At 37.0% G+C, this 17,709-nt stretch overlaps 1 protein-coding gene across 1 annotated transcript; it reads left to right on the top strand.

Annotated features, from left to right (window-relative positions):
* Window positions 1-2,090: 2,090 nt before the first annotated feature.
* On the top strand, window positions 2,091-17,644 carry LOC123891026. The gene is given in 22 exon segments (XM_045940807.1): window positions 2,091-2,686; window positions 2,751-2,835; window positions 3,327-3,366; window positions 3,453-3,695; window positions 6,625-6,724; window positions 6,791-6,865; window positions 7,195-7,293; window positions 7,601-7,717; window positions 7,805-7,920; window positions 8,039-8,138; window positions 8,519-8,533; window positions 8,535-8,872; window positions 9,480-9,804; window positions 10,032-10,246; window positions 11,041-11,259; window positions 12,243-12,429; window positions 13,183-13,415; window positions 14,851-14,943; window positions 15,028-15,129; window positions 15,316-15,673; window positions 16,546-16,683; window positions 16,763-17,644. Coding segments are annotated over 22 exon segments (3,960 nt in total). The 5' UTR covers window positions 2,091-2,554; the 3' UTR covers window positions 17,393-17,644.
* The last annotated feature ends 65 nt before the right edge of the window (window positions 17,645-17,709 follow it).

Here is a 17,709-nt window from a genome sequence, read left to right as displayed (position 1 = left end):
CATCATAGGAACTCTTTGTTCTCTATTTGCTATCAAAGCATTTTCTTGGAAATTTTATGGTTTCAATTTTCAACCAAAATAATGCAGGCCAATAATAAAGAATTATGTGGAGGATCAAATAGATTAAGCAACCAAATATGTGAGGACGATAATAATAATAATAATCAAACCAAAAGATAAAACGGCTAGAGAGAAAAGACAATAAAAATCTCGTGTTTGTTAGCATTGGAATTGGTATTGATTTGATTGCTAGTAAATGTTCGAGAATGACAATCTAGGAATTTGAAATACCTTTGGCCATTCCCATGGTTCTGTTTTTGAAGAACCAAAAGAATATGAAACATCTATGAAAAAAAATAGTAGGGTCTTGCTGGCTAATAAAGGGCATTCGGTGGAACTAAAAACAGAAATAAAAGAAAAGAAGAAAATAAATATAGACTCTTGTTTGGTAATCGTTTTTTAAATAGAGTTTTTAATTTATTTTACTAGTTTATAGTTTATTTTTTAAACGTTATTTCTACCGGTTCGTTCCTAGAATATTAAATTCTCATCTTAATTGGTATCTAGAGCTTTGATTCAGCGCACATTATGGCTTCTAAGCACAAGCTAGTGAAAATTTTGAGTACTATTGAAGTGGGAGACAAGATACAAATGGGTTTATGTTTATTATGTGATTAACCTTTAACTTTGGAACATCAAGTTATGATGGATGATGTGGAACCAGAAGAATGCCAAGAGGAAGTTCATCAACTACACCTTAACCACCCTACTGCAGCTCCAACAACGTTTTTGCAAAACTCTCTTTTACCCATTGATTCAACTCCAGATATCTTCGATCCTTTGATGTTTAGTGATGATGACACGGATAAATCACAAGGTGAAGCCAAAACCGATGCAAATCCCATTTCAGAAATCAACAAGGAGATAGTGAAACACAAATTGTTGGACAAACCAAAGCCAAGGACATTGCCTAGAGGTCTATATGGTTAATTATTACTTTCAGTTTCAAGATATATTTATAGACTATATACTAGTTAGAGTATGATGCCTATATCAATGCTATGTATGACCTAGATAAGAAAAATAGTTAGAGTAAAGGATAATGCAATAAGTGCCTAGCTGTTTTGTGTTAAGGTGGAATACTATATCTCTTGGTGATCTTAAACTTTTGTTGTCTCTCGTACCAGAAATTGATGTTGCATTTACTTTTTGAAAATGGAACTAATTATTAGGCATGTCTTAACAAACATTTAGTTTGGAAAGTACTAGTAGTAACGAAACCTAAAAAGAAGGAAAATCAATTGCAGTGCGTAGGGGTGGACAAGACCCACACAACCGAACCAAACCAATTAAACCGAACGGTTTTTATTGTCACGGGTCGGTTTTAGATGAATTTCGGGTGAAAAAAACAAAAAACTTGATTTTTAATGGTCTAATCGGACGGGTTCGGTTTTCTAAATTACACCCATCGGTATCCGAACCCGCCCGAACATGTCTTATCTCATGCCAATGATTTAGACTAGTTAGTGTGTTTGATTGTGTATTCAAGTATATTTAATATATTTTTTTTCGGTTTGTGCATTCTTGTTTTTTGTGCAAAATTTGTTGTTTATTTTTATCCGCAAAACCGAGTAACCCGAACCCGCCAAACATGCATGGAAAAAATGGGTCGGTGTGGGCCTCCATATATGAACCGTGGTTTGGACGGATGAACATTTTAGGCCCGAACCCGCCTGACCCGGCCCGTTGTCCACCCCTAGTGCGCATGAGGAACAGTTTGTGGAGATGATTTATATGAGATATTAATAAACCGTTAATTTTGATGAAGTCTCAATAACACATCAAATGATTTTCAATTTTTAAAAAAATTTATATGGATGATCTATATGATATAAACTTTCTATCTAACTATAAATTTTGTAAAATTTATATTCGTTATAAGGTTATTGATAAGTGGTGCGCCGTGCATGAACTCGTGCATAATAGAATCATTTAATATCGATAATTTATTTTAGGCTCACGCGACCCTTTAATATTCAAATAAAGGAGAGGTGAATTAGAAAACAAAGGGTGCAAATAGTAATAACCCCGAAAAAAAACCGAGAAGAAGAAAATGTAAGAAAAGAAGAAGAAAGTGAACCAAAATATAAAAATCAAAATCAAAACGAGGAAGAAGAGTTTGAAGGATTCCAGAGTAGAGATCTCCGTTTTACTTTTCCAAACAATCGGCCATTGCTGAAACTATAATTCAAGTCTCTAAAGTCACCAGAACGAAATCTTCTTATACAGTGCAAGTTTTTGTCTATTCTTTTTTATTACTCGGAATTTTTTCAAGAAACGACTAAGAATTATGGTTGTTGATGAGTGAAGAAATTTCTAACTCCGTGTCGTTAAAGTGCGTTCACTGAACGCACATTACTCAAATCTACACGGATTATGAATTTTCACCAGATTTGATTTCAACGGAATCTGAAACCGCGCGATTCCGATCTCAACAACTTCTGGAAACAATTTTCTTCACAATCGCTTATTTTAGCTACAAAAATAGAAGGAAATGCTGAGATTAAAAGCGTTTCGTCCTTCCACTGATAAAGTCGTTAAGATCCAATTGCATCCGACGCATCCATGGATGGTTACTGCTGATGATTCAGATCGAGTTTCTGTTTGGAACTGGGAACACCGTCAGGTAAAATTGCTTCTTCATTTTTGGTGTTTGTTTTTGCAATTTTTCTAATTGAAACGTTTTTCAGGTGATATATGAGTTGAAAGCTGGTGGAGTCGATGAACGGCGTTTAGTTGGTGCAAAATTGGAGAAGCTAGCTGAGGGAGAAACAGGTTTAACTCTATTGGTGTAACTTTTCAATATTTGTAACCGTGAATTCTCGAACATAGCATTGTTAATTGTTATAGATTTGATGCATTTGCTTTTATTGGATGGGTTTGGAAACATAAATGATAAATCTCATTTTGTGTGAACATTGCTCCACATGAATTTGTTCATTTTTGGCATTCTTATTGTAATAATTGTCATTAGTCACTGTTATATTGAGGAATTGACTAGCTATCCATGGTTTTTAATTTGTTTTGTTGCTACCAGTGAAAAAATCTCAATCAGGTTAACCTGCTTTGTTAGCCTAGTATTGTTCCTGTTTGGTTATACACTGGCATTATTAGGGTTAAGTAAATCGTAACAAATGAGTTCCATTTTTATGCATAAAGAAAAACAACACTTTCGTAAGCATGTTTTGCAGCCTTTTAACATTTCTGCGATGATCTAGTACCAGCACTTTGTAATTGTAACTATATGTTTTTTGTTTGTTTGGTAGAATCTAGAGGAAAACCAACAGAAGCCATTCGTGGAGGAAGGTAGTGTAACCTGGCTTTGTGTTTTTATATCCTTTTCTGCTTTCCATGGTTCGTTTGCTTATCATGACTCTTTACTCGCCTTGAAGTGTGAAGCAGGTGAATTTTTATGATGACGACGTACGCTTTTGGCAAAATTGGCATAATCGCTCTGCAGCGGCAGAGGCTCCAACAGCTGTCCATACTTCATCTTTTAGTTCTCCCGCCCCATCAACAAAAGGGAGGCATTTTCTTGTCATATGTTGTTTAAACAAAGCTATATTTTTGGACTTGGTGACAATGCGTGGCCGTGATGTACCAAAGCAAGAGCTCGATAACAAGTCCCTACACTGGTAAGTTCTTTACTATGCTATGGTTTAAATTTCTACACACTATATATTAAGGCAAGACATGTTACACAACGAACCAATATATGTGAAAAGTGAGATAGGGGCTTATAAAAAGGACAGAGGGAGTATCAAACTGTCCCAATATTTCTATATTTGCATTTTCCTGATTCATCTGGCTGGAGCCATTTCATGTTTATAAGTTTTTGAATCAAACAGTAAGTGCAGTGGCTAGCTGGTGGAGTCATAGGACTAATAGGACTACTGAAATTTGACAATTTTCAAATGTTGTTTGTTTTTCACTAAACTAATTTACTTATAAATTATGATATATTCCTTCTTAAATGGACTCTACTGCGTGGCCTTGTTGCCTTATTTATGTGTATGGCTGTTATCTGCAAAGTGGACAAGTTGGAGTAGAGCTTAGCAGAGCCAGATCAGCAAGTTGAGTTATTATCTGTACTATAAATACATCATGTGACACGAACCAGTATCAATATTATATAACAGAGTTTATGAACACTTAAGAACAAATTAAGGAAAAAAGAGAGCTTTTTATTAATAACAAATGGAAAAGTGTTTACAGAATGGAAATCTCTACCCAAGATTCTGCCTAGAGCTAAGCTCCTATAGATAGCATCAAGCTATCTATCCATAATACTATCTCAACAATAATCAAATGTAGGTCTCAACATTCTCACACCCTCTCCTTATATTCAGGAAGCAACGTTGCATTGGCTCTCTCTCTGATACACGTCACACATAATAACCATCTAGCCACATTTTACCTTAGTACCCCTTCTAGAATACACTCTCCACACCTTGGGTCCTTTGGTTGCAACATTTACTAATTGCTCATGTGGCACGTGCCTATCAATACCCTCTCCTTCAGCCATAACCTTGTCCTCAAGGTTAAAAGAGGGAAACTGACTCTTTATCAAAATTAAATCTTCCCACGTGGCTTCTTCAGAAGTTTTACCTTTCCAATGCACCAAAACTTGCTTTACTTCTTCATCTTGCTGCTGAACCTTTCTAGTGGCTAAGATAGCTTCAGGTTCGCACACTTCTGTCTGTTCACCAGCTAAGCTATCGGGTAACTCACCTTCCTCATGGTACTGTCCTACTGCTTTTTTCAAAAGTGAAACATGAAAAATGGGGTGAACTCTAGACCCCTCTGGCAGCTTTAAACGATAGGCAACTGCTCCTATCCTCTCCACTATAGGATAAGGACCATAATATCTTGCAGCTAGTTTGGCATTAATACGAGTAACCACTGACTTTTGTCTATGTGCCCTGAGTTTAACAAAAACCCATTCTCCTACAACAAAATCCCTCATAACTGGAGAATGGTCTCCCATAAACAATTTCAAAAGGAGTTTTCCCAGTAGCAGAATGAAATGTGGTATTAAACCAATATTCTGCCCAATGGACCCAATGGATCCATGTCTTTGGCTGATCTGCTATAAAACACCTCAGGTATGTTTCCAAGCATCTATTCACAACCTCAGTTTGGCCATCAGATTCAGGATGATAAGCTGAGTCCCTTGTAGTTTAAATAGCTCCTTCCAAAACACTACTCATAAAAATGGGTCTCTGTCACTCACAAATCACAATGGATGGTGGAATACTATGTAATTTAGTAACCTCCTTACTAAATACTTCAGCCAAACTCCTAGCAATATAAGGGTGTTTGAGAGGTATGAAATGATAATATTTTGACAATCTGTCCACCACCACCAATATGGCTTCATAACCCTTTGATTTTGGTAACCCTGTGATGAAATCTATGGAAATATCCTCCCATATTTGACTTGGTATGGGCAAGGGTTGCAATAATCCTCCTGGTGAAGAAGTTAAATACTTCTGCCTCTGGCACACATCACAACTTCGTACAAATCCTTGAATCTTACTTTTCATACCCACCCAATACACATTAGCAGCCACTCTTCTATAGGTTTTGTAAAAACCAGAATGTCCTCCTCGAGGAGTTGAATGAAACTCCTGCAACAGCTTGGGAATTAATGCTGAGTTACTAGCAATAACCAACCTTCCTTCATACAAAAGCACTCCTTGTTGATATTCAAACCCAGGCCTAGAAACTGGATCTAATTGCAAATACTGAATAATTTTTTGCAATTTCTCATCATGTTTCACCTCATCCAGCCACTGTTGTTCTTGATCCCACTGCCAATAAGAAGCTATAGCCATTAATTCCACCTCTTCACCCATCCTAGAGAGAGCATCAGCACCTTTATTTAATTTTCCTTGGTTGTAAACAATGTCAAAATCATAGCCAATCAACTTAGCAGCCCAGTTTTGCTGCTCTGCAGTGACTATTCTTTGCTGCATCAATTGTTTTAAGCTCTTCTGATCTGTGGATACTACAAACTTCCTTCCCAGTAAATAAGGTCTCCAGTGTTGTATAGCCAACACCATAGCCATTAATTGTTTTTCATAAGCTGACGTGGCTAAATTTCTCTTGCCCAAGGCCTTACTAAAATAGCAACTGGTTTTTTCTCCTGCATCAGTATAGCTCCAATGCCTATACCTGAAGCATCACATTCAGTGACAAAACCTTTAGTGAAATTAGGTAATGCCAAAACCGGTGCAGCTGTGAGCTTAACCTTTAACAATAGTTCATTTGCCATCTTCTTTGCTGTTATTCTAATTATTTGCACAAATTGAAGTCCATGGTGTGAAAAATCACCACCTTCTGATTTAAATACACCAATCTTCTACTTTATCCTGTCTTGATTGAAATATGACATCACATATTATTGATCCTCTGTGCTTTGTATGTGATATAATTTAGTCTTATAATTGTAATTTTATTGGCAAGAACACATGATTTTGTTGTGAACATGGTATTTTTCTTTTGCAATCTCCATACACGTTACAAGTTGTTTGAAGTTTCCAATTTTATCTGCTACTGCAGCATGGAGTTCCTTTATAGATCTGGTGTTGGTGACGGTCCTCTTGTGGCTTTTGGTGCATCTGATGGAGTCATTAGAGTTCTCTCAATGATTACATGGAAGGTTGGTAACCAAAATGATAATCTAGTCTCAGCTATTAGCATGTTATGATGCCCTTGTTCCATGCAGCTTGCGAGAAGATACACTGGAGGTCATAAAGGAACAATCTCTTGCTTGAGGTCCTTCATGGCAGCTTCAGGCGAGGTAGATCTTGATTACTCAGGGATGAATTTATGCTACATTATGTTATTTTAATAGCATTTTTTTTTGAGGAACTTCATATTTTTAAATTTCACCTATGCTTTAACAAAGAATAATGTTAACCCTCACACTTTTAAATTTTAATATATTTGCAGAAAATTGCATTTTGTGAGCTTAGTGTTCGTCAAGACAATTCATTGAGAAATTTAAATTGTCTGTTTAAGCATGTGCTGCTTTATTGATCATCTCTTGATAGTACTTTTATGTGTGGAATACTTGTGACATTTCATTCTGTTTTTCTTTTGGGGGGTGGGTTTATGGTTGGATTTCAGGCTCTTCTGGTTTCGGGTGCTAGTGATGGATTGCTCATAATTTGGAGTGCCGATCATGGACAAGATTCACGTGAACTTGTACCGAAGCTGAGTTTAAAAGTACCATTCTTTTCCTTATGATTGCTCCACTTTGTCAGTTAGTTCAATAATTGGTGAAAGATGGAATATGTATCGTTTGAAATGTCTGAAATTGAAACATGTACAAGCTGTTGTTAATTGTGGCTAAATTTCAGTTGTTATTTCTTGTTCAAGTAATGTCAAGCAAAAGGTGGAAATGAAAACTTAGTTTGAGTTGAACAAAACTAAATTTTGACCTCTTATTAATTTGTGTGTAGCTTATGTTTCTTTCCGTTTCTCATTTTTCTAATCTATTATCCTTGGTTTATAAACCACACGATGCATCTAGGCACATGATGGCGGTGTTGTGGCAGTTGAACTGTCTAGAGTGATGGGAGGAGCTCCTCAGCTAATTACAATTGGTGCGGATAAGACATTAGCTATATGGGACACGGTCTCCTTTAAGGTATGGCATTGGTGCTGGCACCTTTATTTTAATTCTGTGAAAATTCCCCTCACGACTAGAAAGACTTAGCATGCTTTTAATTTTCAGGAGCTGCGGCGTATAAAACCAGTTCCAAAATTGGCTTGCCACAGTGTGGCTTCTTGGTGCCATCCTCGAGCTCCAAACCTTGATATTCTAACCTGTGTCAAAGATTCTCACATATGGTATGCAATTTTCTTTCTCCTGTGGTGACTTTTAGTTTATTAGTTTTGTACTTGATTGTGCAATGATGCACTATATCCATTATAAATTTGAAGACTTCTTTGTTTGATCTTTTGTTAGGGCAATCGAACATCCCACATATTCTGCTCTCACTAGGCCATTGTGTGAATTGACAACAGTTATTCCTCCACATGCTCTTGCTCCTAATAAGAAACTGAGGGTATGCGGTTAAATAATTACCATTTTGTTAATTTTGACCTGGTTTAGAATGTATTGATCCTTGTATAATTTCTTGTCAAGTCTATCCAACATAGAATAATGATATGAATATGATTTGAAACTTTTAAGCACTTTAAGGATGAGTTGTGGCTAGGATAAGATCAAGATTGAGTACGACAAAATCTGTGGAAAACTTTATTTCAATCTTTCATAAGTTTGTGTACATTGCAGAATATGATTAGCATGCCCCAGGGTAATAAAACCTATTTAATAGAAAGTAAATTGGATTTCAAGCCCGTATTACTTACTGTCGAATTCCCTCTTTTTGTTGACTCCACCTGGTAATGGATTTGGTCAAACTTATTTGCTGTTTTGCTGCAGGTGTATTGTATGGTTTGCACATACTTTGCAGCCACATCTTGTTGCTATTGGAACCAATATTGGTGTTGTTATCTGCGAGTTTGATGCTAGATCTCTTCCACCTGTTGCTCCCCTACCTACCCCATCAGATAGTAGAGAGCATTCTGCTGTATTTGTAATTGAAAGGGAGCTAAAGCTATTAAATTTTCAATTAAACAACTCTGTAAATCCATCCCTTGGTAGCTCCTTGGCAGAAACAGGCAGAGCTCAGGGAGATTCTTTTGAACCATTACCTGTCAAGCAGGGGAAGAAGCACATTAGTACACCTGTTCCTCATGATTCATACTCGGTTCTTTCTGTGAGCAGTTCAGGAAAGTAAGTTATTTTTTCTACAATCTGTTGAATCCCCCCCCCCCCCCCCCCCCCCCCCCCCCCCCCCCCCCCGCCCCCCCCCAACACCCACATAAAGTGCATCTATAACTACAAGCTAACATTTTTTCTTAATACTACTGCCGTCCCTAAATAAATCCCCTTTTGATCAATTTACAAGAATTAAGAAAATTACTTTATCTAGTTATTGTTTACATTAAATTTGTCAACAGTGTGAGTGTCTATTATTTTTCAAAATTGCTCTTCAATTATTGTGACTCATTTTTTCCACCTAATCAATGATCGTCTCAAGTATTTAAATTATTAGGGGTACTTTTTTAAAAATAATGAATGCATCTAGTAATTTGGAGAGGGACTTGTAAAAAGGGCTTTTCTTTTTGTTGCAAAAGAAGCATATATTTAGATACGGAGGTATACCTCTGGTATTATAATTTCTGGTATTCCTCTTATAAGTTACAGCTTGCAATAATTAACTTTACCATGTTTGTGTATGTTGTAGCCTTTCTACCGTTATGCGACCTCCTCTTCTAGCATTTAGTTTGTTAATTGGACTGCCTTTTGGACGCTTTCTTATTGTACCACATGTTTGCAGGTATTTAGCAATTGTTTGGCCAGATATTCCTTATTTCTCTGTCTACAAGGTCAGCGATTGGTCAATTGTTGACTCTGGCAGTGCAAGGCTTCTCGCTTGGGATACTTGTCGTGACAGATTTGCTATACTGGAATCATCATTACCTCCTCGAATTCCTATAATTCCCAAAGGTAGTTCATCAAAAAGAGCAAAAGAAGCTGCTGCAGCGCAAGCAGCAGCAGCCGCAGCTGCTGCTGGTTCCTCAGCTTCTGTTCAAGTCCGAATCTTGTTAGATGACGGTACATCAAATATACTAATGAGGTCTGTTGGTGCTCGCAGTGAACCAGTAAGATTCTTTCTTAGTCTAAAATATTCCTCGTAAAAGATAGTAAAATTCTTTCTTGTTTTAAAATAAATCCACTTCTATATGTCAAGAGTCATCAATCTGTTTGTTTTACCATGCAAAGATAGTATGAACTCTTGTGCATTTTATTCTTCAAAGAGAGTATTGTTGATAACAGGAGCAACAAATATAATGTTAGGGTACCTTTTGAACCAACATATCTCTTTTAGGTCATTGGTTTGCATGGAGGGGCACTGCTTGGAGTTGCCTATCGAACATCTAGGAGAATCAGTCCTATTGCTGCTACAGCTATTTCGACAATCCAGTCTATGCCATTATCCGGTTATGGAAGCAGCGGCCTTTCTTCTTTTACCACTTATGATGATGGATTTTCTTCACATAGATCTCCAGCTGAGGCAGCACCTCAAAACTTCCAGCTATACAGGTGAAATTTATGATTGTTGTACCTTAACAAAATAACCGTTTTTGATGAAGTTCAGTGTTTTTTTCTTTCTTTTTTCCCCACACCTGACCTCTAAATAGAGTATTGCCTTTTTAAGATTAGAATGCTCACATGTATAAGGGTGCCACTTTGGTTCTACTTTTGCTTTGGGATAGATCCACATGTAGCATTCTCTCTGATGCGGTGCTCATGTCTGTTTCAAGGGAATTTCCTTTTCTGATATGCAGAGAGATGGGCAGCCCTGCTGCAATAATATTTATATATTTTGATTGATATAAAGACATTAATTATTTGAAACCCTAACTGTTCAAATCTCTTTATGAAAAGGTTTCTCTGAAATGTTGTGGGTCGGCTCCATCAAAGGTGTCAAAGGTGTTAATTCTTTTATAAGGGTAATCAGTAGAATTAGACAATTAGTAAGAAGAATATTTTACAATAATACTCATACTGATGTTTTTGCCTGTTATTGGAATTAAGAGGCCGCAGCCATGTGCTTATACACTGCGGCTTACCACCCATAATAGGTCTATTTATCACCTTGTTTGACACATGCTTCTGTGCCACTTCACCCTCAAATATCAAATAAGGATTTTGCCTAAACCACGTGGTGTTTTTCTCCTCCCAATTCTGTACAACCTGTTAAACCCCTAATTTGCATCACATTCATATGAAGTTGAATGCCAGTGTTACTTTAATCTGTGTTAGTTTTAATGAGGGTACAAATTCACAAATTTCCTTTAGATTTGACATTGCATTTAATTGTGTTTGTGATTCAGTTGGGAGACATTTCAACCTGTGGGTGCTCTACTTCCTCAGCCAGAATGGACTGCTTGGGACCAAACCATCGAGTATTGTGCATTTGCATACCAACAATACATAGTCATATCTTCTTTGCGCCCACAATATAGATACTTGGGAGATGTTTCAATTCCATATGCTACTAGTGCTGTTTGGCACCGGAGGCAACTGTTTGTGGCAACACCAACTACTATAGAGTAAGCGTCTAGCATATTACTACTTGGTCCTTTTTATTTTTTTGGTTTAGTGCTTCACTGCTTTTTTATAAGTTTGCATTAGTTGTTTAGAAAGTGGAAATGAAATCTATAATTTACATAATTAATTCCTTGGCTTTTTGTGAATAGACCAAAAATATCAACTATTCATCATGACCAATGAAAAACGGAGAGAATTATGGTTTAGGAAATTCTGATGAATATATATCCAATTCAGGAATTAACCGGTTATGGCTAATCCATGCCAGGATCGACTGTTGTGGGTGTAGCATCAGTTCTACAAAAGTTCCATCCCTCCTGTTTTTATGTGATGCGTGACATCATTATCAATACCGGTGGTTTTGTAGAATAGATCCCATATCTCTGAAGATCTCAGTTTTGGGTATTTCTTCATGGCACATGGTCACCTATTACTATCCTATCATACTCACCCCTTTGTTGTTCGTACGTAAATTCCTCTTATCTTTGATTTAGTCAAATGGAACCCCCTTGGTCTCGAGAGCATTTGTCCGTAATTCCAACAGCTTAGCATTTTCCCTATCCTATTTTTCCATTCACCACAACAATAGCATTACGAAAGAGCATGGTCCTAGATGCTCATCTTGACCGTGTCCAATGAGTTCTCAAAGTGAGGAGTTTAAAGTTGATACTTTGCGAAAATCTGTTTGTAGTGGAAACTCTTCAGTGGCACGCTTGATGTTCAGACACTTGCCATCTCTTCTGCATACATACCACCCCCCACCCCAAGTAGAAACAAAATCTAATTTTTCTGACAAACATCTCTGCATGTTTATCTTGCTACGTGGGATGCTTACATCACTTATAAATCCTTAATGTGAAAGTTTCTGTAGTGACTAACTATCCCTACCATAAGTTGTTGGGTGAAGATTAGTAAATGCCATTTGATTAAAATCTCCAACAACTGGAATTCATAATTTATTTTATGTTCTATGTTTTGATTTCAGAGTTGTTTTTGTGGACGCTGGGGTTACACAAATTGACATCGAAACTAAAAAAATGAAAGAAGAGCAGAAATTGAGAGAAGCACAGTCAAGAGCAGTAGCAGAGCATGGAGAGTTAGCACTAATTACAGTTGAAGGCCCCCAATCTACTACCGAAGAAAGAATATCACTGAGACCACCAATGCTGCAGGTTAAAATACATTTTCAATTTTATCATATATGGAAATGATTGCAGACATTTTGTGTCTATTTACTCTTTCCTCAAGATTTAATATTTTATTCCTAGATATGTTTGATAGATGTTGTTTGAATGAATCGAAAGAATATTTTATATGAAATTTTGTGTGTAATTAGTTTTTTTCCCCTTTAAAACAAGCATTACTTTTCAAAACTAGCGCTTTTTAGCTTTCTTCAGGATTTGGCCCGAACTGTTCGGCAGATTCCCACACATTACGCACCCGTTCACCACTTTGTTTTCAACTGTTCCCACCTCGTGGGCGAGACAAGGGTATCTCTGTGTTAACAACATTGATATATCCTACATCGTTGTTCAGCTGTTAGTTTTCTTCATTTTGAAAGGCTGAAATGAATGAGATTAACATCTATATGATTTTTTGCACTATTTTTGCATTGATGGAGATAGTAATTCAAGTCTATGATTCTGGTATTATATTGTACTATTATATACAAGTTGCCTCTTGATAAAAATTTTGAGGGCAGAGAATATTGCTCTCCAATTAGTTGTATACTGTATCTGGTGTCTGCTTTTTCACTTTGTTTTAAAAATCGAAATTTTTGTTTTTGATCCTCATGTTGCAATTTACACACACCACGAGTTACTTTGTCATCTTATCTAATAAGAATAAGCATATATTGCTAGTTTCCTCGGAGGTTATATATATGAGAGAGAGAATGAGATATTTATTTCTTGTTCCTATTCTAGGTGGTTCGATTAGCTTCATTTCAGCATGCTCCTTCGGTGCCGCCTTTCCTATCGTTGCCAAAACAAACTAGAGTTGATGGTGACGAAGCAGATGAGAGAAGGGCAAGTGAAGTAGCAGTGGGTGGAGGGGGTGTGTCTGTGGCAGTTACTCGTTTTCCAACGGAGCAGAAACGTCCAGTTGGGCCTCTTGTTGTGGTGGGTGTCAAGGATGGAGTTCTATGGCTAATTGACAGGTAATTAGACTTCTTACTATCAGTTGGACATTTTAAAACTAGAAAATAGGCTAAGAAAGTATAGAGAAGATCATAGGTAAGTGCATGGTATTTTTCACTCAGAACGCTGTATTTATATACATCAAGAAATAAAATGCATAAAAGGACAATAGGTTTTGAAATTTTCTTATTATCCTAATTTCCAGTACTACATATAGTCCTATTGCTTCTTTTTTACCAGCAGTGACTATTTATTGGCCCTAATACTTCACATACTATTTCAACATATTAAAGGAGTGATTACGCTTAGTTCACAGTAACTTAGTATACACTACCTGTAGGATATAATGTCCCTTGTAACAAACCCAACTGACTCAAGTGTACAGTAGCTTAGCATACTCTACTTGTATAGATACTATCCCTTGTAAAAAACTGATACGGACCAGAAAACGAAAACAGAGAATCTTCAGTAAAATAAGCAAAATAGGGTAAGAGAAGGCTTTTATTAATAACGGAATTGGAATGTTTACAGAAAGAGGAAAGTCTATTCCTAATCCTGACCAGAGCAGAGCTCCTATAGGTAGCTTAAAGCTGCCTATCCATGGTACTTTCTTACTAAATGATAAGATAACTTTCTATTCTCCCTCACTATTCCTTATATCATGGAAAGGACGTTGTGTGCTCCCCTCACTCCAAAGGCCACGTCATACTCTTAACAACCTTAGCCACTATTTCCCACTTTGCCCCTTCTAGAATAAACCAACCACGTTTTAGGCCCAATAGCTTTGTGATGAATTAATTCCTCATGAGATGTTGACTCAACATTTAGAGTTCTATCACAAACTGTAACCAACTAACCATAGTTAGTTGCAGAGCCTAAGCCTATCGGTGAATCTATAAATAGATTCAGCCTTCATTGTAATCTGATTAAGAATTAAATACAATATTCAGATTCTCTCAACTTTAAATTCTCTCAAGGATAGCTTTAGATTCTCTATAGCATAGGTTCAGATTTCTAATACAACACACAACCTCCAATAAATGTTCAAGACATCCATAATCAATGTGAGAGCTCACGTCATTTAATACCTCCAAGCCTGTATACTGTAGGGGGAATCAATGTAAATTGATCAAACCCCAAGAGAGATCAATGTATTATTTTGTTGGGAATGAATGTTACAGTGGATGAGCAGTCAGAAGAAATTAAAGAAAGCATGTGATTCGGAACAATTATATTTGAAACAGAGTTGGAGTAGCTCTTATGAAGAGATGTGTGATGCACTTAATGTGCTTAATTGAGTTTTCTGTGTTATCTAACATGGGCATCTTTTGTCAAAAAAAAAAAAAAACAAACATGGGCATCTTGTATTTATACATGGATTACAAATTTAAGGTTTTTCATTTTTATTAAATACTGGTTTCAAGAATGATGCTACTGATACGTGGGTTGTGGTAGGTACATGCGAGCTCACGCCTTATCCTTGAGTCATCCTGGTATTCGTTGCCGATGTCTTGCTGCTTATGGCGATGCTGTTAGTGCAGTAAAATGGTCTTGATTTCCTTCTCTCTTTTCATATTTATTACTACTAGTTCAGATATATACGAATATCTCACATTATACTTTATCAAACAGGGCAAGTAGGCTTGGAAGAGAACACCATGATGATTTAGCACAATTTATGCTAGGAATGGGCTATGCTACTGAAGCACTTCATTTGCCTGGAATATCAAAGAGGTGTGTTGTATGCATATAGCCAAAAGGTGGCATTTTAATTGATATTTGTTCGATATATCTTTACTCCTTATGGTGGTTGTTTACGTTCTGCAGGTTGGAGTTTGATTTGGCAATGAAGAGCTAGCATTTTAATTGATATTTGTTCAATATTGCTTTACTCTTATGGTGGTTGTTTACGTTCTGCAGGTTGGAGTTTGATTTGGCAATGAAGAGCAATGATTTGAAGAGAGCTCTTCATTGTCTTCTTACCATGAGTAACAGCCGGAATATTGGACACGATGGTACTGGACTTGGGTTGAATGACATTCTTAATTTAACAGATAAAAAACAAGATGTAGTTGAAGGTGTTCAGGGCATAGTGAAATTCGCAAAAGAGTTCTTGGATCTTATTGACGCTGCAGATGCTACAGCACAGGGTGAAATTGCCCGTGAAGCTCTGAAGCGATTAGCCGCAGCTGGATCCGTGAAAGGTGCATTACAAGGTCATGAGTTGAGGGGATTAGCATTGCGCCTTGCAAATCATGGAGAGTTGACTCGGCTAAGTGTAGGCAGCCTTTCTTAACACTTATTGTTCCAACCCACTGATTTTTGGCTGTTTGGTGCATGTTGGTATAACAATCTAATAGAACTGGATCATAATTATTAGAATAGAATTTTATTCAAGTTAAGCCCAATCCCGATAACTGAGATCTAGATGGTAAATTCAGGAAACCAAAAAAATCCGACTCTAGTATTATAGAAGTGTTTATTCTTATCGACTTAAATAAGTTTGTGCATGTTAACATCTGTTTGTGCACATGTGAGTGAGAGTGAGTAATGTTTATGATTATATAGATAACATAAATTTAAGAGAGAACTATTGTTTTAAAGAGAAAGAAATGCTAGGGGGTACAAAAAAAATATGGAAGGATGTTGTAGGGTTAACCATAGTTTTGTATCACTTTTGGGCAAGTTTAGTATTCAATACAAAGTAGTTGGATTCTTATTATTTGTTGTACAGCTCGGATGTTAGAATCTTTATTTTTTTGACTTAGGGTTCTTCCCTCAATAGATTTCTTTTACTGTATTTGATTCCTTATAGTGAATAGACAATATGACCCTTGTGCAAAATGACATTTGTAAGGATTGCATGTATCACTTTAGCAATGACTAGTTATGCCTCTGCTTTTTGTCCCCATGATTATCTAGTGATATTGGTTTAATGGCAGCACATTGTTTGAGGAGAAAGAATAGACTAGTGTTTGTTTCTTTATTAGTTTAAATGTTCAAACTAAATACATGAAATTTTTAATAAAATGACTGTATGATAGTGTCGTATAATCTACTTTCTTTGGAGATCAAATAGTCATCTTTAGCTCTTCAATTTTTTAATTTTTGTTTTTATTCATAAACAACTAATTACGATTAGTACTGCAGGGTCTGATAAACAACCTAATCACGCTTGGCTTGGGACGGGAAGCTGCATTTTCTGCTGCTGTTTTGGGCGACAATGCTCTAATGGAGAAAGCATGGCAGGATACTGGAATGCTGGCTGAAGCTGTGCTTCATGCTCATGTATGATCTGTTATGTTACTTATGTACAAGTTGTTGATCGCTCTATTTAGTATTTGTGGTCTGACCCTGTTGTTTTCAGGCACATGGACGTCCAACTCTGAAGAATTTGGTTCAGACCTGGAACCAAATGCTACAGAGAGAGGTTGAGCCTACTCCATCACAAAAGACAGATGCTACAGCTGCATTTCTAGCTTCTCTTGAGGAGCCTAAGCTTACGAGTTTGGCAGAAGCAGGGAAGAAACCACCGATTGAAATCCTACCTCCGGGAATGATGTCGCTTAATGCCCCTATCTCCATTCAGAAAAAACCAGCTTCTGCTGCTCAGAATTCCCAACCACAACCGGGAAAGCCATTGGCATTGGAAGCACCTCCTACAACCACAGCAGCGCCAGACAGTTCTACACAACAGCCTGAATCTACACCTGCATCTGCACCGGCACCAGTTAGTGATCCACCTCCATCAGATGGCACACCAACTCCTGAGGCCGCTCCACCTGAATCAAATTCGGGTGAAACCCCTGTAGATAATGGGGCTCCTACCCCAGCCTCAGCGAGTGCCGAAAATCCAAATGTTAATGGGGAAACTGTTCAGGAAGAACCTAAAAGTGATCCAACGCCTCCCGAGGCCCCATCACCAGTAGCAGAGGTTTCAGAGACTAACACTCCAAATCCGACAATAGTACCTGCAAGTGGCGACCCTTTCATATAATTGGTGTACCTCCCGCACTGTTGAAGTAAATGAATTTATTTACAATTCAAGATTTATTTACATTTGTAAAGAAATCATTTTAGATATAAAGGAAATCTATAGTATATTAGTTTGTAACAAGTGTAAAACTCTGGTGGTACAATTGTACCTTGCAGATGTGTTTCCTTTTTTTCCTCTCAATTTTCCGAGCTGAAATGTTCTCTCATATTGTTGTCTGAGTGCTGTTTTTTTTACTTCTTACTTTGATTTTTATTTATTTTTCTGAATATAAGTTCAGTTGTTTTCAAAATTGTACGAGTTTGTGGATTGCATATACA

Source organism: Trifolium pratense, linkage group LG6 (assembly GCF_020283565.1).
Source record: "Trifolium pratense cultivar HEN17-A07 linkage group LG6, ARS_RC_1.1, whole genome shotgun sequence".
NCBI lineage: Eukaryota > Viridiplantae > Streptophyta > Magnoliopsida > Fabales > Fabaceae > Trifolium > Trifolium pratense.
This window is presented reverse-complemented; position numbering and strand designations above follow the sequence as displayed.